The sequence below is a fragment of the Onychostoma macrolepis genome, chromosome 01 (assembly GCF_012432095.1).
Source record: "Onychostoma macrolepis isolate SWU-2019 chromosome 01, ASM1243209v1, whole genome shotgun sequence".
NCBI lineage: Eukaryota > Metazoa > Chordata > Actinopteri > Cypriniformes > Cyprinidae > Onychostoma > Onychostoma macrolepis.
Genome location: NC_081155.1, coordinates 5,190,513 through 5,211,419, shown reverse-complemented (window position 1 = coordinate 5,211,419; position 20,907 = coordinate 5,190,513). Strand labels below are relative to the sequence as shown.

Below are 20,907 nucleotides of genomic sequence, written 5' to 3'. Positions count from 1 at the left end.
ACTTTTCTAGGAATACTCTAAAAGGCAGAAAAAAAAAAACTCATGAGGAAATCTCTGTAAAATATAATTGTAATGGTAACAAATTCTTAGTAATATGCAAACATAAATGTAAAATAAAAATGGTATGATCAGTTAGTCATGAAAAAGTCATGTTTTTACATTACTTTAACTCATCAAAATAAGTTAAGCCATTCTTAACTTTTTTAAATAAATTAGGCTATACGAAGTTCAACTCAAGTTTTAAGTCAGTTTAATGTAAGTTAAATTGAAATTACCTATACAGTTAAGTTGACTATACTTACAGTTGAGACATTTCAACAGTGTTAGAGGTGGAATAAGGAACAAACCTTGTGAATGATAACCTAAAAAACATCACATAAATTAGATTTATGAGCTGTTGTTTTATTTATTTATTTATTATCGTATTACTATTTTATCATAGTAATAAGAATAAAGATAAGACCTACATTTATCAGATAATCAGAAATATGTTTTACATAACATCACAAGTAAACCATTCTTAGTAGTAGGGTAACACATTCGCAGACAACAGCAGCATTAATATTTAATTTCTTTTCTATATAAGAATTTAGATGCTTGTCTAATTTTCTTTAGTCTTAAGACATGAAACATCTTTTACAGCAGCGCTCGTCTCCTCTGACGCTGATCATTCGGCTTCTGCGTCTGATCTAACGCGTGCGCGCTCCCGCGAGAACATTTGCTGTCACCAATTTCGGCACAACACCGGACAGTATGCAGCCCTTACATATGCAGGTAAAATCGGAATTTCTCAAGTTATTGTTAAAAAAACAAGCTAACAGACTTCATAGCTAGCATTAGTGAAGCGGTCAGGGGGATCTTTCTGCCACCACCGAAGCTCCGCCCACAGAAAAAAGTCACAATGTTTACTAACAGGAAATTGGTCTATAGCGTCTCTGCAACAAAGTGATGTCATGCCGCAGGCGTTGCTGTTTCTGTGTGGAGTCAAGAGGTCTAACTCTGTGCCACCGCATAACTATAGATGTGTTAAAAATTAATGAGAATATATATACATATATATCCGAGTCCTGATCGGGAGGTAACGTCCGATTTCGATCGAGTCTGAAACCACGTGATCGGATCTGGACATCCCTAGTTTTAAAAGAGACTTGCCCCCCCATACCCTATACGACAAGCATGTTTGTAGGCCTATATAAGTGAAGGTACAACCATCTGTACACTATGGAATTGTAAAGTGAACTAAACAATAATAATAAAGGTAACTTTTAATTCAGAAGTCATATTTGCATGATCAATTATATGAATGAAAGAAAAAATAAATATGCACTTTGGTAGTATACAATGTCAAAGTAATAACTGGACCATACTGACACCAAGTGGTCTCATATGCAGGTTACACACTGTACAATGCATTTGCTTATGTCTCTTGGCTATAATCAGTGTCAGCGACTATAGAGGGAGATAGAGGGAGCTCCTGCTACAGACACTGTAGGCCTATTTCATAAAGAGGAGGAGCGAGCGAGAGAGAGAGACACAGAGAGAGAGAGCTTGAGCTCTTTATTAATAGAGACCCCAGCTCCACACAGATAAAGCAGAATGATCCAGATCTGTGACGATAAACTCCTCATCTTTAACCTGCTGCTCCTCATGTCAGGTGAGAGTTATTCTGTCTCTCTAACAGTCTGACTGTTCTCAATCAGGTCCGTGTTTGCACTGAGCTGTTTCTCTCTCTTCATGTTTTTATAGTCTTGGCATGTGAGACGAGTGAGATCTTGACTTTCACTGCACATGAAAGAGGGAAAGTTGAGATACGGTGTCCATATGAGTCTGGATATGAAGAAAATAAGAAGTATCTCTGCAGAGGAGAATGTCCAAGAGTGCTTAAAGATAAAGTTGTTGAATCTGAATCAGCAGCTAAAGATGAGAGATTCTCTCTGAATGACAATAAATCAGCCCAGATCTTCACCGTCACCATCACTGATCTGAGAACAGAGGATCGAGGCCAATACTGGTGTGGAGTTAAGACGATAGTGTCTGATATTTATTACATGATCACTGCTTGTAAGCAGAGCAGCCAGTGCTGAACACAGTAAAAATAGTTGATATGAATTACACTAATAAAACATGGTGTATACTGTAATAAAACAGTAGACACTGAGGATGGAGGACAGTTCTGAAGTCCAGTAATGAGACTCTGAGATACTTAAATCTCTCATTTATGCTCTGATTTAGTGTCCCGAGTGTCTGGTGTGACTGTCATTACCTGTCATTATAAAAGTGAACTGAAAGACAATGTTAAATTCATCTGTAAAGGAAGCAGCACGTCCATCTGTGAGAAATCAGCTACCAAAGTTTCATCAGAGAACAACAGTAATGGACGATTCTCTCTGAGAGATGATGCATCTGCAGGAGTTTTCACTGTGAACATCACTGATCTGACAGAAGAGGATTCTGGGATATACTGGTGTGGAGCTGTACAGAGAAGACAAGCGCGCAAGAACAAGTGGATTTCAGTCACTGATCTGAACATTTCAAGACAGCATCACCAAGTTGTATCTTTTATTTAAAAGCAGAATCACATTGTAAAATCAGTTACCTAAATAACAATTTGTTTGTATCGGGCTATAAGACTGTATTGAACAAACATTGCTGGTCACACAGAGACCGCTGTATTTCCTCCACACCCCAGACATCAGTGAAGGGTTAATAACAGCTAAGTCACAGGGGAAGTTCACTAAAGTGGTAACATGACCTTGTGCCACTAGAAAATGAAACTGCATATATTTATTTCTATTGAAATATACAAAAGCATTGCTTATACAATCTGAAGTATTTTTTTATTCCCACAATATCTGCAATAACTGTATAAACTATGGACTGTCACACAGATTATGTGGATGCTATCATTTATAAATGATGTAAATGTGACATCATGAATTAAACCTAATGATTGTGTCTCAGTCGCATCAGAGAGGATGCCACCTAAACCAACAACATCATCATATTACACCAGCAAACCAGCAGCAACAAATACTGCATCCAACAGACCCATCACATCTTCATCATCAGTGATAATGTTTTTCTCAAAGACTGCGGATGCAGCGTCGCCGAAACCACAACCTGGTACAATTGATTCTGTTGCTCAAAGTGTCTGATTAAATGTGCACGGACATTTGTTTCTCAAGTTTCGTTAAAAACAGGACATTTTGAGTCATTTATTAGAGGTTTTTGTCTGTTTTTCAAGGTTTCACATCAATCATTATGCTGTCAGTTATGGGGATATTGATGGTGTTTGGATTCCTAGTGTTTATTTTCTTCAGATGCACACAAAAGAAAGAAGGTAACACACTATCTTTCACTTTCTCAGACACACACATTATATTAAATGTTGAAGGGTAGACTATTTTATCATTCTTCATTTGCCACACTATGGCATTTTCATAACTGGACATCTTGTCAAATTAAAGGCCTTTAATACATTTTATCTCAATCTGGTGCCACAAAACAGCAGTGCGGCTGAGAGGTGACGTTCATGTCTTGGCTGAAAATCTGCCCACTAAAGAAGTGAGTTTCGTCATGTGTCTGTTTGAGGTCGATCTTAATCTCTGTCACTCTCTCTAATCACTTATTTGTGGATTCATCTTTACCTCTATTGACCAAACTGTTGCTTATCTCCAGTGTGTTTTTACACTGGAGTGTGTTTTGTTGGCCACACATACTGTCTGTCATTACGAAGAGATCATTTGCACAGATGACCTTTCTGGCTACAGTTTGGCCCTTCCTGTATTTGATGAACGTGACTCCTATAATAATCTCGCCTATTCCACCATCATATTTCAAAATACAAACTATTCAGACAGGACTTCAGACGGGCCGGAAACAAGCGACTCTGCAACTCTTAGTCCATAAAAGACTGTGACGATTCATGGACACCAGGTTGATTAACAGTTATACTGTTTGGTTACAGATCTGAATCTGATGGACTTTTGTTTATTCCATGTCAATGAGCCTTCGAGTCTTGTAAAACAATAAACCAAACCAAGTACATTGTGAAGAACAAGTGGAGAAAGCAAACGTTTCCTAAACATATTTGTCAAGTTGTTTATAAATCTGGCTGTCCACTTAAAATAAAGTAATACTATTATTTTGTCTGGTTAAATAAAATATAGGAATATAGAATAATATTGCTATGTTCACACTGTGAGTTTTTGAGATTGTCAACCACATTTACTTACTGGTTTGAGTCTAAAAATGTCCTGGACACGCAATAGCCTCTCTAATGAATGAGTAACCGAGTTCAAACCCTTATCATCTGTAACCATGACAGTGGCTAAAGTAATATAAAAGATGGTGACGTAAATAAAGCTGTAAAATCTTATCATATCTGCCACAACAAAAGTCCAGCTGAGGCACAAGTTCATCCACCAGACTGTTTTTAATCTTGAGTTAAGAAGAATTTGAGTCGCCCACAGACCAAAAAAATGGCGAGAACAGCTCCGGCGGAAGGCTTTAGCTGCATTCCATTTACCTCAGAAGTCGGATCTGGTAATGACAAGTGGACTGTGTTCTTGTAGTGAAATCAGAAATCCAAGATGGACATGTCCATTGTTAGCAATGCCGGTCGATTGAAAACACCATTAAAATTTTTTATTTTGCAACGATAATGCCATAGTATCATGTCCACAAATAGAGATTGGATAGCACCGTGTGCACCACTGTTTATTGAGACACACACAAAGCACTAATAAACAATATATTACTACTGTTTCTCTTTTGTTGATGCACAGAGCAGCCATACTGGATTCTGAAGTTGGGGTTGTTGCGATTCCTCAGAGATTCCGAGTCGGAACTTTGACTTGGGAGGGCGTTCCAGTTAAAAGCTCCTACTGGAAACTCTGAATTTCCATATTCCGAGTGCAAACAGAACCCAGATAGTACGTCTGCAAAATGTCTGTTAAAGATCTCTTGATCTGGAAAGCATCTGCTGTCTACAAACGTCTGACAGACGGTCTTTCAGATGTCAGTTTTACATACATTCTAAACCATAAACATCTTAAAGACATCTAATAAACATCTATTTGACACCTGATAGGAAACGTCCTATAGACGTATTGCAGATGAGCAAACACATAAAAAGCAGACGTCAAATAGACGTCTCCATGATGTACGTGTGCTATCAGGGAAAGCACCAAGTGACACAAAACCTTCAAACATGCAGATTTGAGTATGTTGCTGACATCACACAAAACCCGTAACACTCGCTAAACATGCAAATGTTCAGGACAGAGCATCTCTCTTGCACAGTATTACATGACAGACAGTAGATGTCCCATCCGGATCTGTTCATACACGGGTTCGCCGAAAATGTGTCTGTTAGTCCTGAAAATGTACTATGAGTTTTGCTATCAGAAGTGGTTTTATTGATTTGTTGGGGCTTGGTTAAACAGACCAATCAGAGACTATTAACTGCTAATCTTCCTTTTCATTATGCAGTTGTGCCATTAAAATGTCTATGCATGTATAAAATTGATACGAGACCCGATAAAACCATGAACACTGGTTCATGGATTCACAGAGATGATCGAACCCTTGGGCTGAACCATTAAAATTTCAAAACATTTCGACAGAATTATGACGTAACTGACTCCTTTACAGAAAACACGTTTCGCATTTTGAGACGTGCTCCAATTCACTGCTTCAAAACATATTATGCTGCTGTGAGAAAGTACACCATTGCATTTGGAAAGATATATGCCAATTATCGCCTCATCTACAGCCATTGGAGCTTGGACCCCGATGACTGCTATTTGAGGAAATATTGAACTGTTGTTCATCCAAGTTTATTTTGCACAGAGTTTGGTCTTCTAATCTCATTATTCCATAAATGAAAATTATGGTTTTAAAAGAGACTTGCCCCCCATACCCTATACGACAAGCATGTTTGTAGGCTTATATAAGTGAAGGTACAAGCATCTGTACACTATGGAATTGTCTCACTTTTTCCAATAAACTCCACATGAAGAGATAATATGCAAATTGAATTAAACAATAATCATAAAGGTAACTTTTAATTCAGAAGTCATATTTGCATGATCAATTATATGAATGAATGAATAAATATGCACTTTGGTAGTATACAATGTCAAAGTAATAACTGGACCATACTGACACCAAGTGGTCTCATATGCAGGTTACACACTGTACAATGCATTTGCTTATGTCTCTTGGCTATGATCAGTGTCAGCGACTATAGAGGGAGATAGAGGGAGCTCCTGCTACAGACACTGTAGGCCTATTTCATAGAGAGGAGGAGCGAGCGAGAGAGAGAGACACAGAGAGAGAGAGCTTGAGCTCTTTATTAATAGAGACCCCCAGCTCCACACAGATAAAGCAAAATGATCCAGATCTGTGACGATAAACTCCTCATCTTTAACCTGCTGCTCCTCATGTCAGGTGAGAGTTATTCTGTCTCTCTAACAGTCTGTCTGTTCTCAATCAGGTCCGTGTTTGCACTGAGCTGTTTCTCTCTCTTCATGTTTTTATAGTCTTGGCATGTGAGACGAGTGAGATCTTGACTTTCACTGCACATGAAAGAGGGAAAGTTGAGATACGGTGTCCATATGAGTCTAGATATGAAGAAAAGAAGAAGTATCTCTGCAGAGGAGAATGTCTAAGAGTGCTTAAAGATAAAGTTGTTGAATCTGAATCAGCAGCTAAAGACGAGAGATTCTCTCTGAATGACAACAAATCAGCTCAGATCTTCACCGTCACCATCACTGATCTGAGAACAGAGGATCGAGGCAAATACTGGTGTGGAATAGAGACAGGGCGGGGAAATTTAGATGACTTTACACAGATTCATCTGGAAATTAAACAGGGTAAGTCAGAATATACTGTATGTGTTATTACTTCAGTGCACATAGAAATGGTGTAAAATATATATGAACCAAATTAAAATACTCTAAAGTAATATGTCAGCGGTCTGTTTGCATGTATGCCAGTGTTGTATGTGCTGAAAGATGTAACAAGATATCAGAAACCACAGTATCCTCTGCAGATGGTGAACAGTGTTCACACCACACACAACAAAAATACTGACCCGCATCACTTCCTGTCACATGACATTCAGTTTCTTTGAGAAGAAAGAGTTAAAGGTGCTGTATGTAGGATTGACACCGAGTGGTTGAACTAGGTATTGCAGTCCAAATTAAAAATATTGGAGATGGTTTTTTTCACCCGGCCCCTCCTCCTCAGACTTGACGCACACGCAGGTTGCCAGATTAACGACATCAACAGGAACGAGCGCACATGATGATTAATTAAATTAAATACGATGTGTTTTCCGCCAACTGGCAACCCGCGGTGCCGAAATACAATTGGGTAAACTGGCAGTGGGCGGGTTTCACAAACCATAACAAACACAGACAATCCGGGCCGGAATGCACATTTTCAAAGGAGAATAACTGACTGTAGCATTGTTTTTCAGATAAACAAGTATGTTAACTTAGCATGTTTCTTAAATATCTGCGTAACATATTATAGTATTTGTATGCTTTAGTAGAGTCAAAATCCTACATACAGCACCTTTAATTCAAAAACAGAAAGAATAACTACACAACTCAAACTCTCAGACTTATTTGTTTTTAAAATATATATTTCAGCCATCAGCCTTATATTCTTTAAAATCACTTACATTTAGCAGCTTTTCAAAGAGTTGCAGTATCGGTTGACATTTAGTGATTCTAAAGGTCAAGGTCTTTTTCATTTTACATTCATGACATTATCAGTGTTTCTGAGCGGAGCAGCCAGTGAAAACAGTGTCAATGAATGTAAAGCAGAAAGAGCTGACATTATATTCTGACTAGTTTCTGATTAAACCACCAATATTGGCATTGTACATACTTAATTATTTTTAATGCTCTGATTTAGTGTCCCGAGTGTCTGGTGTGACTGGAGAGCATCTGAATATTATATGTCATTATGAAAGTGAACTGAAGAATGATGTCAAATTCATCTGTAAAGAAAGCAGCACGTCTCTCTGTGAGAAATCAGCTATCAAAGTTTCATCAGAGAACAACAGAAATGGACGATTCTCTCTGAGAGATGATGCATCTGCAGGAGTTTTCACTGTGAACATCACTGATCTGACAGAAGAGGATTCTGGGATATACTGGTGTGGAGCTGTACAGAGAAGACAACAGCACAAGAACAAGTGGATTTCAGTCATTGATCTGAACATTTCTGCTGGTAAGATGACATCAGACATTTAATATTATGTTTAGAGACATAAAAAACTAAATCATTTGTTCTTAGTATAGAAGTAGTGAAGATGCTGAACACACATCACTGATCACACGAGAGCTGCTGAGTTTCCTCCACACCCTCGACATCAGTGAAGCGTCAATAACAGCTGTGTCAGGGGGAAGTACAAGTGTCACATGACCTTTTGCCACTGACCATAGAAATGAAACTCTGTATATTTATTCTGAAATGCATGCTCAGTATATAAAAAGCATCTTAAATAGTTTCTGTTGTCATCATATCTAGAAATAGCTGCATGGGCTGTCATGCATTAAACCCAATGATTATTTGTGTCAGTTACATCAGAGATGATGCCATCTAAACCAACAACAACAACAGCTTCATTCCACACCAGAAAACCAGTGACAGCAGATACTGCATCTGACAAAACCAACACATCTTCATCATCATTACCACCACCATCATCAGCATCATCAGTGTTAATGTTTTCTCATCATCTGCTAATGCAAGGTCACCAAAACCACAACAAGGTGCGATAAATTCTGAGAAACTGAATGTCTAGAAGCATTTGTTTCTCAAGTTGCATGTAAAACAGGACATTTAGAGACATTTACTAGATGTTGTTGTTTGTTTTGTAAGGTTTCACACCAATCATCATGATGGTGGTCATTGGGATACTGACAGGGCTTGGATTCTCATTGTTCATTTACTTAAGATGGAGGCAGAAGAAAGAAGGTAACTGTCTTTCTCACAGCAACCATTTTTATTCTCATTTGCCATAGTGAATCACGGTATTTTCATAGTCAAACTGGACTTCAGTGTCACTAAGCAGCATGTTGTGTCAAAAGAAAGGTCTGGTCACAAATCCAAAAATTCATGTGTCAAAAAACAGGAACGCAGCCCAAAGATGTTATTCATGGCCCGAATCTGCCCAATGGAGAAACTAGAGAAGTGAGCTCCATCATGTGTCTGTTTGAGTTAACTAAATCACTTGTTTGTGGATCTAATCATTATTTCCAGTCTTAAACCATTTGTTTTTACTCTGGTGTGTTTTTGTTTTGTTTTTAAGATGAAGTAATGTCTTATATCTTAAACCGAGCATTTTGTCATGTCCCTGAGTTTGTAGCCTACTTTGAAAATTATTAGGCTAACAAAATGTGCATAGTGTCTGTGATTTTGCCAATAATGTAAACATTCATTTGTGTTCCTTTCTTGTGAAAAATACTTTTCTAGACATTTTATAATAATAATAATAATAATAATAAACTACAGACAAAGTTGTGCCCCTTAGTCTGAACTCAATCCTGTCACAATAACCATTCTATGCCCATAATATGATGCCCATAATAATTTAGTCCCCACTCATATGTGGCATCATTTACATTATTCATGTATATTTAATAGTGTAGAAAATGGTTAGTAGTATCATACTTTTTATTCATATTTTTGAAGCATATTATAGTCAGGGAGGGTGCTGTCAGGTTTAACTCAACCCCGTCACATAAAATTAAGATGGAAAATGATTATTTTTCAACATTTTATTTGAATCCATAAGTATATACAATGTACTTATTTTATTGCTGCCATATATGGTCTACTCTCGTACACTATAAGGAGCAGTGTCCATTTTGAGTGAAAAACCACAACCCCATCACAAAAAATCACAACAAATGCTGCAAGATTTCTCATGTATTTAAGGCACATATAGCTGTAGGAACAAAAATCTTACTATAGTCAGTCTTCCTGCACATAGGTAATCTATACCTATGGCCAGATGGAATGGGAATGAAATACTGATGGAGTGGGTGATCTAGATAATTTATAGTTATATGTGCTTTCCAAATCGTAGCTAAAGTGACACAGTCTGATAACCAAAACCGAAAATTAAAATTGAAGGCAATGTATCCCTTCAAACATGTTACAGTCTTCAACCCCGTCACACCTTGTCACATTAATATTTTTGGAAAAAATATAGGGAAGACAATTAAGAATGAAATCATTTCTTGCTGATCACCATCTGACGTTAAATTTGTGGTTTTAGTTAAACTTCTAAATTATTTATTTATTTATTTTTTTTACAAAAATAGCGATAGACAATTTATGTATGCACAAAACATATACTAGTCCTGAAAAATTTGAAAATTATGATAAATGTTACATTTGTTATCATTAAATTACTATGAGGGGCACATGAGCAGTAGTTAAATGTTTGTTTTATTGCAAGATCTGTGTAAAATCATTTTTAAACCAATACCTTTTTGTCCATTATGGGGTTGAGAAAAAAAAGGTGTCTAAATCTGGAAAACAAAAACAAAACAAAAAAGTAAATAATAGAAGGTCATTAATGCCTGACCCAGTCAACAATTTGATCTCACAGTGATGTCACCATGAGCTCACAGGATACTCGTGATGAGGTCACAATGTGAGGTAACAGTGAGCTAAAAGTGTAACCTCACAGCGCCCTCACTGTGTGCTCATACTAATGTGAGGTCAAAGTGCACTCACTGCACAGAGACTAGGTACTCAGCATGCACTGCAGCATGAAGCTTTTGATTGTCACCATTGTTGAGATTCATACACTGATTCTTGATGTCTCTCTTTGTGTTTAAATGGGACAGTAGTTCAAAATGTTTGTATTTTATCATGCTTTTAAAATCCTTCAGAAATGATTATGGCATTATACTGTATAATCAAGTTGAAATGTTACCGTATCCAAAGAATGATTCTACTGCAATTTTACTCGTTATTTTCCTATAGTAGCTAATGATCCGGAAGTCTTACACATTACAAGAAAACAGCTTGCTACCGCATTGAAAAATAACGTGGATACAAGACCAAGGTAGACAAGATGGCATCTGTTCCAGAGCAGCTTTTGGAAGCAGTGGATGAGTTGGATAAAAACAAACCAAAGAGACATAAAAGTGCAGTTACGGCTGATGAAAAGAAGGCGGATGGAGAGGATGAGTCAATGCAGATGATTAGCCCCTCTCAAACTTCAGTCAGTGTTGATCTGAATGCTGAATCAGGTGCAACTGTAAACGCTCCTGTACTCACTGGAAATGTCATCCAAGGCTCAGTAATCATCAGCTTCAACTCAGCCACTGGTGCTGTCGGTAAGATCATACCACTGTAATATGGTTAACATCGGGGTTGCCAAGTTTGCTAATTATCAGCCACTCTGGTCTTTTAATTCCCTTATAGATTTCGGAAGTCACAGGTTTTATTTTTTCCCCTATATCCAAAACACCTGTTTTAATTTAAATATATAATATATATATATATATATATATATATATATATATATATATATATATATATATTTTTTTTATATTCTGTATTATTATTTTCCCAATTCTCCAAGGGTCACTTACTTTGGGATGTAATTTTTGAGACCAGGTTGCTTATTTATCTAGCAAACGTGTTGTAATGTGTTACAACCACCAAATAGTGGTTTGAATAAATATAGCTAAACGATTTGTGTTTAATATATGTGTATTTTTCTGTCTTTTTTCTGATGCTTACTCAAAAGGGCCCCAAAATCCACCCAAAGGACAGATGTCTCAGAAACAAGGTTCAAAAACAATAGTCACTTCTTCATTCAGCTTATAATAGTTATAACTTGTATTTAGATCCATTTTTAAATGTCTACAAGTTATGATTCCCAACATATCAGTAATTTTAGGCTGAAGTCACAACAGTTCTTGTGTTTTTGATTTATTCTAGAGGATGACATCTTGCAAAAAATCCTGGAAAGTCACAAAGACAACATAAAGGCCAAAATGGGTCGCGTGTTTGAGGGCAAAAAGGACAACAAAACACACCTCAGCAAAGTTTTCACTGAACTCTTCATCACTGAAGGGGACATTACAGACGTCTATGATGAACATGAGGTTCTGAAGTTTGACCGAGCTTTGAAAACTCCCAAATTTGAGGACACACCGATCGACTGCAATGACATATTCTGTTTACTGAAGCAAAAAGAGGAGGGAAATATTGTGCTGACCAAAGGCATCGCTGGCATCGGAAAGACGTTCTCTGTGCACAAGTTCATCCTGGACTGGGCCGAAGGAAAAGCCAATCGGCATGTAGACTGTGTGTTTGTGCTCCCATTCAGAGAGATGAACTTGATTAAAGATGATACAGAGATCAGTCTCCATGAGCTTCTGTTGGAATTTTATCCTGATTTGAATGATGTGGAAAACACCAAGTTTTATAAAAAATGCAAACTGGCATTTATCTTTGATGGACTTGACGAGAGTCGCCTGGAATTGGACTTTGATTGTAAATTAGTAAAATGTGTCAATGCGCGGTCATCTGTTGATGTTTTATTTACAAGCCTAGTTATAGGGAAACTGCTTCCATCGGCTCTTGTCTGGGTGACGTCACGACCAGCAGCAGCCAATCTGATCCCTCCTGAGTATGTAGGATTGTTTACGGAGGTGCGCGGATTCACCGATCAGCAGAAGGAGGAGTATTTTAGAAAACGGATTGTAGATGAAGCTCAAGCCTCCAGAATAATCTCGCACATCAGGACATCTCGTAGTCTCTACATCATGTGCCACATCCCTGTCTTCTGCTGGATCACGGCCACTGTTCTTCAGGATATTCTTATCAAAAATGAGGGGCAGGACATTCCTTCGACCCTCACAGAAATGTACATCCATTTCCTTCTGATACAGATGAACATGAAGAACCAGAAGTATGAGAAGAAACAGGAAAGAGATCGTACAAAGCTTTTGAGTTCAAACAAAGACATGATCGCCAAGTTGGCTAAACTTGCATTTGAACAACTGAAGGAGGATAATGTCATGTTCTATGAGAAGGATCTGAAAGCGTGTGGCATTGATGCAAACGAGGAGTCCACAGGATTGTGCGCTGAAATTTTCAAGAAAGATTCTGTTCTGCATGAGATGAAGGTGTATTACTTTATACATTTGAGTGTGCAGGAGTTTCTCGCTGCATTGCATGTGTTCCTCTGCTATTTGAAGCTGGACATGGACGAGCTGAAGTTCTTCCTGGAGAATTCGCATCCTAATAAGAAAGAACTGCTGTACGTTCTGCTGCGGAAGGCAATCGATAAAGCGAAGGAGAGTGACCGAGGACATTTCGATCTCTTTTTGCGGTTCTTGCTGGGCATTTCTCTCGAGTCCAATCAGAAACTCCTCATCGGCTTGCTAGACGAAACACTGAACAGTAAAAACTGCATCAATAAAACAATCCAATACATCAAGCAACTGCAAAACAATGACAAGTGCCCAAATAAATCCATCAACCACTTCTTCTGCATCCTGGAGCTGCAGGACAGGACCCTGTACCAACAAATCATGAAATATCTGAGGTCAGAGAGCAGCCAGCCGAAAGCGGTGTCCAACTCCAACTGCTCAGCACTGGTCTATGTGCTCCTGATGTCAGGCGAGGTGCTGGATGACTTCAGCCCGAAGATGTTCAACACAACATATGCAGGATGCAGGAGACTGGTCCCAGCCGTGAGATGCTGCAGAAAAGCCCTGTAAGTATAAACACACAGATTTTTCCTGTACAAAGTTTCAAAAAATAGATCAGAATAAAGCAAAATAATATATAAAAAATAACGCAATATGCTGCACAAAAATGTTGGAACTCTACAAAAAGCTTAAATACTTGCAAGAGTTTACAGTATCAGACCTGCACATTATTTTAACAACAGAACAAATCTGCATCTTTTTAAAAATGTAACACAACAAACCTAAACTTAGAAAATCTTGAAAACTATGTATTTAAAAACTATGCTTCACAAAATGTTGTAAATTTAAAAAAGAAAAAATACACGACTTACACTGCATTTCTACAGCATCACTGTGCGCAAAACTGAAAAAAAAGTGGAAAAACTCTTCATGACTAGCTAACATCTTGTCATTTTTACAGGTTTTCAGACTGTGGACTGACACAACAGTGCTGTGAAACAGTAGCTGTGGCTCTTCAGCTAGAGGACTGTCCTCTGAGCGAACTGGACCTGAGTCACAATTACAGCATTGAGGCAGGATTGAAGGTGCTTTGTGCTGGACTGAAGAGCCCACACTGTCATCTGGAGACACTCAGGTCATTAGCGTTTCCATTTCTGTGTGAACTTGTAGTCTGAAATGTAATGCTGATATTGTACTCGTTCAGGTTGGCCCAGTGTCATTTCGGCCAGGAGAGCTGTATGGAGCTGGTCTCAGCTATTCAGAATATCTCACATTGTCTAAGAGAACTTGACCTCTGTGGCAATGACCTGAAGGACTCTGGACTCCATAAGCTTCTACAATTGATGGAAAACACAGAGAGAAAACTTCAGGTTCTGAGGAAAGTATTGATGATGCTTGTCATTTAGCACACTGTATGAGGCAGATAATTGATTAAAGACTGTTATTAAATGTTTTCCTGCAGCTTGAGCTGGTGTAACCTCACTACAAAGACTTGTGAGCACCTTTCCTTGATCCTCAGCTCAAATTCACCTCTGAGAGAGCTGGATCTGAGTAACAATGACCTGCAGGATTCAGGAGTGAAGCTGCTCTCTGATGGACTGAAGAGTCTAAACTGTCAGCTGGAGATACTGAGGTAAAACTAAGAGCTTTAGTTTAATTCTTTGACAAATGTATTGTTTCTTTTTTTTTTTTTTTTTTCAATCTGTAGGTTGTCTGGGTGTATGGTGACAGAGGAAGGCTGTGGTTATTTGTCTTCAGCTCTGAGTTCAAACCCCTCACACCTGAGAGAGCTGGATCTGAGCTACAATCATCCAGGACAATCAGGAGTCCAGCTGCTCAACCACAAACTGGAGGATACAAACTATAAACTGCAGATACTCAAGTATGTCTTGTGGGTAAATGATGTGTTTGATCGGTCTTGTGTTTACAGACAATGACTTACAGAATCATTCATGATTCAGTGTCTGAATTTTTAATTTTTTCAGTGTTTTTGTGGTCTTTAAGTTAAAGAAGAATGGCTCATTTTTTATGAAATCTATCTGTAGAGCTGTTTTGAATCAAGACAAAACATTAGTCATAAGGTCATGTTGTTTAAGCAACAAACAGGAAGCAATAAGACATTTGTGCAGCTACTTTTATCAAAGCAACATTTAATACCTGGTTCATTTGTTCAGTTCATTCATTCCCTGTAAATCAAACTCATGACATTTTGTTGTTATTCAATTCAAGTTTATTTGTATAGCGCTTTTCACAATGTAAATCTTTGCAAAGCAGCTTTACAGAAAATTAAAGTTTCCACATTATATTTAGTAATAGCTTATCAGTGGTGACTATCTCAAGTTGATGTCCATATGGCAGAAATGTACAGTAAAAATCAAGCAGTTGTTTATTATTTGCTTTCATTCTATTAACATCTTCTTCTTCATTGATTTCTACAGAACTGACCCTATGGGTGAACACTTCATCAAAGCAGGGATAAGGAAGTGTAAGTTTCTCACTCTCTATCTCTCTTTGTCTCTCTCTGAGGCACTAATGGATGTGTTTTCTGTCTCACAGATGCCTGCGATCTCACACTGGATCCAAACACAGCTCATGTTCAGTTGTGTCTCTCCAATGGAGACAGAACAGCAGCATATGTAATGCAGAAGCAGCCGTATCCGGATCATCCAGAGAGATTTGAATCTTTCCGACAAGTGCTGTCTAGAGAGATCCTGTCTGGTCGTTGTTACTGGGAGGCCGAATGGACGGGTCAAGAGGGGACGGTCGGGGTGACACACGAAAACATCCTGAGGAAAAGTGATGATCTTTGTATAGTAGAGGCCACCGGTCAGCTTGGAAACAATGATGTGTCATGGAAAATTACCTTTGCATCTTTTCCATATGTTTCTCACGCTGAAGAAGACATTAATATAAAGGCTTCATCCTCTTGTTCATCTAAAAGAGTCGGTGTGTTTGTGGACACAACGGCTGGCGTTTTGTCCTTCTACAGCATCTCTGACACACTCACACACTTATACACCTTCCTCGCGGCTTTTAAAGATCCTCTCTATGCAGCATTCAAGGTGGACAGTGACTCTGTGTCCTTTTGTCAGATGTAACCTGAAAGCCTCTTTATTTTACCATTTATGTGCACATTTATTTCCATCTTGTTCATCTCTGTGTGACTGAGTACAACATCAGTTCAAATTTGATGAGATTTTATGCAGGTAAATGCAAAGGTTTCACATGTTTTACTGTAAATAACAGCCGAACCACATGTTCAGAAATGATTTGATTACTGCTCTTGGATTTGCCTTTTTAGACATGCAAAAGCTGACTTTTTTTTATTAAAATGCCTTATTTTTGTTATGCTTAAAATCTCATTTAAGTCTTACTTTTTCACTTCGTTAACCTCGATGATGTCTATAGATACTTTGGCAGCAAAGCAATTCATGTAGCTGTAGGAGATTATCAATTTATATAAATATGTAAACATTGTGAAATTAATTGCATTAACATGGGGAAAAGCTCCTTTACTGCATTTACTGGTTTGTTTATTTATTGAGATCTGAAAATAAATAACTAAAACAACTGATCACTTGCTGAACAAGACATCTGCAACTTACTTGACTTATTTGCTGAAACAATTAAAATAGTTTAATTTGTGTTTGAGGACATTTACACAACATTTATTATTGAGAACCCTTATGGAAATTAACCGTGGTTTTACAACATATAAAACCAAAAAAAAAAAAAAAACATGTAGTTATTGTAGTTAAACCATGGTAACCACAAATTAACCATGGATTACACTAACCATAGTTTAGCCGTGGCATTTGTAGTAAAACTGTGGTTTATATAACCAATTTACGAAATCATATTTGATTTAAAAATATTAGTTTAGACATTATGCAATTTTTTTAGACAGTCGTTATTTCATTGCATTGAATAAACAGTTTAATGAGGTGCATTAGTTTGCTCATTGCATCCTCCTGTGGCCTCAGGAGACAGGTGTTTCCTTAACACTTATTTAATCTGCATATAAAATATAAGAAAGGAGATATTTGTTTCAATTTTATTTTGTGTTTGACTGTTAAAACTAACATTAGTTGTTGTTCGACTCAATAAATTGGGTAATTTAAAAATGCAGTGGTTAAATTTAAATCTTTTCTTCTACTGCTCTGTTTAAAAAAGGTTTGAAAAAAAAAATCAATAATTATCCATATGAAACATTTTATTGTGATGATATTTTAGCTATATCGCCAAGCCTTATTTCCAAGTAGCCTATCCAAGAATCTCAAAATCTGCTTGCCACACTTACAATTAAGATGTTTCAAACCAACAACAAAATCTTACATGTACTGTCCCTTAAATGTTTCTTATGCTCAAATAGCGTTAAAAAAAAGCTTTTTTCATCTTAGACCAGTCAATGCACATGTGCAGACATTGGCACCAGTCACTGCTGTTTCTGTGGCAACCAGAGCCGCTCACAGCCGCTGCAGTGACGCCATGATTTTACCAATTGGCGATTGGCTCTTTTATACAGAAGGCGGGACTTATTCGGCCATATTTCGCATTGCACTTTCTATCATTCATAGTAATATGATTGAACCTTCTTCAGCTCGACTGTGTTCTGTTATCATGTGGTATTTGTGTCTGATGGATTCAAGCCGGTCGACTGTTTTGAAACTCAGTGGGAGAGGCAGGAACGGGAATGTGGTTATCTCCACAACAGACATTAGAAACAATACATGAAGAAAGACTGCAAACTGAGGTAAACAGACTTTGTCCAGCACAACATGACTAAACATCTAGAAACAGGTTAAATAACTGGAGTAAACAAGCATCAAGTGAATCAGGAAGAAACTCTCTTGTAAAATGAACAGACTCTTCAGAGTCTGACCCTGATAATTAACCATGGGCTTCTCAGGCCTCAGAGTTACTTGGGTAAAGTTGGTTTTATATTCGCACATTCACAACATTCACACATTTCTGCGTTCAATAACTTTCTAATTATATGTGCAATAAAGTTCATTTTTGCAAACTCTAATCAGCGACATCATTGTCAACCAACTACATTTTTTTCACAATCGATCAAAATGGGCAAGTATTGTTTTAATGTCATACTTACTTGTGAATGTCCACTGAATGTCCAATGTAGTGTGGTTAACAAAGTAATTGAATGCAGAAGTCTGAATGTGCGAATATAAAACCAACTTTACCAAGTCTCAGAGTTGGCCAGATTTGCAGCACTGCTGTAGGATTCAGTTTGTAATTTGTTAGATGTTGTAATACTTGGATACAGTAAAACATCCATCTAAATTTACCTTGAATGCAAGAGAAATATGATATGTTATGATATATTCATCTGCAATCTAGTTGCAGTGTGTTTTGTTGTCAGATCAAGGCTGAACCCATATTCTGTGTCCTGATGAAAATTAGTTTGGAACATGTGATATCACGCTTCGTTTTGTGTAATTGTCATTAGCTATTTACATTACTTTAAACTTTGTTGTCTGTTCTGCTTGCTTCTGCTGGAAATTTGTCTTTGACAGTGGTGATATAGATACATCCACATTAATACTTAAAAAACACATCACACATTAACAACACAACATAAAATTACACAAGTTTGGGCAACTGACTCAATCCCAAAAAAAAAAAAAAATGATTCAATTAAATCCATTAAACACTGTACTACCAACCACACTCTTGCATTTCCTTCAAACAATAATCCGATTTAAGATAACAACTGCCATTGGGACAAATTATTTTTTATAAGCATTCCTTCTGTCCAGAGGAATTTTAAGCCTACACCCTGATGGAAGAATTTCAAGTAGAGTGGAGGGGATGAGTATAATCTTTAAAAATACCAATTGCTGTTTTTTTCCACAAAACAATCAAATAAGACCTGACGTGAGTGATGTTTATAGCCAGTAATCCTATTTGCCTGATTAATTATTTGTGAGAGTTTTGTTCTTCTGTTATATTACCGTACCATGAGACAATATTATATGTAAGAATGCTCTCAATCATTGACATGTATACCTAGTTAGAGTCTGTGTACTAACATTAAAGCTCCTTAATTTCAGACTCTACATTACTTTCAAAGTTGGGTCAATAATTGTTCAACTAATGCTCGTTCGCTCCAAAACAAAATGCTCGAACCTTGAATTTTGTTTAGGCTCACTTAAGTGAATGCACTTAATTTAATTAACAAGAAATCAATTATTTATTTTAATTATTTAGCCTGACATGTTTACGGTTCAAAAATGTTCTATATGTTTCTTAAAAATAGAATATATTGTGTTCAGTGGAAAAAACGTAGTTGTTTTTTTACCCAGACATTTAAAAATAACATATTTTAGAACTGTAATCGCAATACCGTGATACCGTGATATTTTTATCTAAGGTTATCATACCATCAGAATCTCATACCGGCCCATGCCTACAGTGCATTGAGATCAATGTATTTTGTACAGAACAGAGGAAAGCTTGTTTTCAGGAAAACTCGCTTGCTGCTCAGTTTCTACATCACTACGTAATGGAGGCCAGCGAGGCCCACTCGGAGCAAGAACGAGGTGTGGCGGTGCAGACCCGGGGGGAGGGGTTACAACTACACAAGAAAAGAGGTGTCAATTGTGTAGTAAAAACATTTTGCTCGTGAGTTATGAAACTGTTGAGTTATGAGTTGATGAAATTTAAAAGTTATCAGACGTTTATTTTGTTATGACTTCGTCATCACCATCAAGATAGGACGATCGTATCTGATCTCATTCTATCTTTGCCATAACAACCATGCTTTACAGAAAGACAGTTTTAGCAGCCAAAAAAAAAAAAGTTAAGACAAGAAACATGAAGACCAATATCCCAACTAAAGCAAACACTACCCACCACAATGGTAACTTCAAATGAAATAAACCAACATCTAAACCTCAATTAATTATCAATAAGAGCTTCTGTAGACATCTGACAGAAATAAAGTCAGTCTGGTTAATAATGAGTGAAACTGGTGATGCTGATTGTGGAGTTGTTTAATCATCCTCTGCTGAGATCTTCAGAGATTTAATGTGTTTGACTCAGTAGATTTTACCAAATGCTTGTTCATCAGTTATATGATCATTTAATTTGATCATTCATCTTGTGAACTTCAACACTAATTTAATGAGTTTGTTTGCTCATATAATCATAAGAAAATAGAGTAAACTTATTTGGCTTGCTGTCCACTGATGAAGGGCTCGATGAAGCAGCTTCAACTCGAGCTCTGATAAAGCCCCCAGGGACTTGATATAGGATGATTACAAAGGGCAAGGTACCTAAGATGAAGATGGAGATTGGGAAGGTGGAGGGATGCTGGATCAGCTGAGACTGGAGAGAGGTAAGTAGCTGCTTTTATACTCTGGCTGTTGATTGAAAAATTAGATGGACTCGCTCCTTCCTAACTTATGTTTAGGAACTTCATGTAGTGTTTCTTTTAACATTGTGTGCAGAGTTCACTGAGGATTTTGCTGTGTATGTTGTACATTTCAGCATCTATCCAAACAGAGTTATGTACTTGTAAATGTCTGTGGCTAAGCGCAGCATAAGTGGCTCAGTGGGAAATGATTGTGCAACCTCCGTCTATTTATTCGGCAGTATATAAATCTTCAGATCTGTTTTTTTTTTTTTTTTTACTTATTAGAGGTACAGAATGCCACAAAGCAACTTTTCGGCATTGCACCAA

General features: G+C 37.4%; 3 protein-coding genes across 5 annotated transcripts in view; all 3 read left to right on the top strand.

Annotated features, from left to right (window-relative positions):
• The window catches only part of LOC131547023 (NACHT, LRR and PYD domains-containing protein 12-like), a 41,011-nt gene extending 24,225 nt beyond the window's left edge, over positions 1–16,786 (top strand). The window contains exons 3-11 of the mRNA XM_058787258.1: positions 11,020–11,375; positions 11,792–11,833; positions 11,986–13,771; positions 14,167–14,340; positions 14,410–14,583; positions 14,668–14,838; positions 14,914–15,087; positions 15,644–15,690; positions 15,762–16,786. Coding sequence (XP_058643241.1) covers positions 11,111–11,375; positions 11,792–11,833; positions 11,986–13,771; positions 14,167–14,340; positions 14,410–14,583; positions 14,668–14,838; positions 14,914–15,087; positions 15,644–15,690; positions 15,762–16,303 — 3,375 coding nt within the window. The 5' untranslated portion in view covers positions 11,020–11,110 and the 3' untranslated portion in view covers positions 16,304–16,786. The remainder of the gene's footprint in view (positions 1–11,019; positions 11,376–11,791; positions 11,834–11,985; positions 13,772–14,166; positions 14,341–14,409; positions 14,584–14,667; positions 14,839–14,913; positions 15,088–15,643; positions 15,691–15,761) is intronic.
• LOC131547113 (CMRF35-like molecule 5) lies at positions 729–2,225 on the top strand. Of its 2 annotated transcripts, none has more exons than XM_058787416.1 (3): positions 729–774; positions 1,441–1,654; positions 1,747–2,225. In XM_058787416.1, exons 2-3 carry the CDS (start codon positions 1,597–1,599, stop codon positions 2,082–2,084), a joined length of 396 nt encoding a protein of 131 aa, XP_058643399.1. In that variant the 5' UTR covers positions 729–774; positions 1,441–1,596; the 3' UTR covers positions 2,085–2,225. The 2 variants fall into 2 exon arrangements, with proteins under 2 accessions (XP_058643399.1, XP_058643408.1); XM_058787425.1 differs by having other exon boundaries at positions 744–774; positions 1,393–1,654.
• LOC131547079 (polymeric immunoglobulin receptor-like) lies at positions 2,570–8,741 on the top strand. Of its 2 annotated transcripts, none has more exons than XM_058787362.1 (6): positions 2,570–3,123; positions 3,245–3,340; positions 6,239–6,453; positions 6,546–6,878; positions 7,930–8,247; positions 8,319–8,741. In XM_058787362.1, the coding sequence occupies exons 3-6, from the start codon at positions 6,396–6,398 to the stop codon at positions 8,348–8,350; spliced, it is 741 nt and encodes a 246-aa protein (XP_058643345.1). In that variant the 5' UTR covers positions 2,570–3,123; positions 3,245–3,340; positions 6,239–6,395; the 3' UTR covers positions 8,351–8,741. The 2 variants fall into 2 exon arrangements, with proteins under 2 accessions (XP_058643345.1, XP_058643353.1); XM_058787370.1 differs by having other exon boundaries at positions 8,314–8,741.
• Positions 16,787–20,907: the final 4,121 nt, after the last annotated feature.

Bases quoted from the DNA above. Each gene is read 5' to 3' on its own strand.
- LOC131547113 (XM_058787416.1), top strand. From the start codon at position 1,597: ATGATCCAGATCTGTGACGATAAACTCCTCATCTTTAACCTGCTGCTC. The intron at 1,655-1,746 runs GTGAGAGTTATT...ATGTTTTTATAG, and splicing joins CCTGCTGCTCCTCATGTCAG to TCTTGGCATGTGAGACGAGT.
- LOC131547079 (XM_058787362.1), top strand. From the start codon at position 6,396: ATGATCCAGATCTGTGACGATAAACTCCTCATCTTTAACCTGCTGCTC. The intron at 6,454-6,545 runs GTGAGAGTTATT...ATGTTTTTATAG, and splicing joins CCTGCTGCTCCTCATGTCAG to TCTTGGCATGTGAGACGAGT. The intron at 6,879-7,929 runs GTAAGTCAGAAT...GCTCTGATTTAG, and splicing joins TCATCTGGAAATTAAACAGG to TGTCCCGAGTGTCTGGTGTG.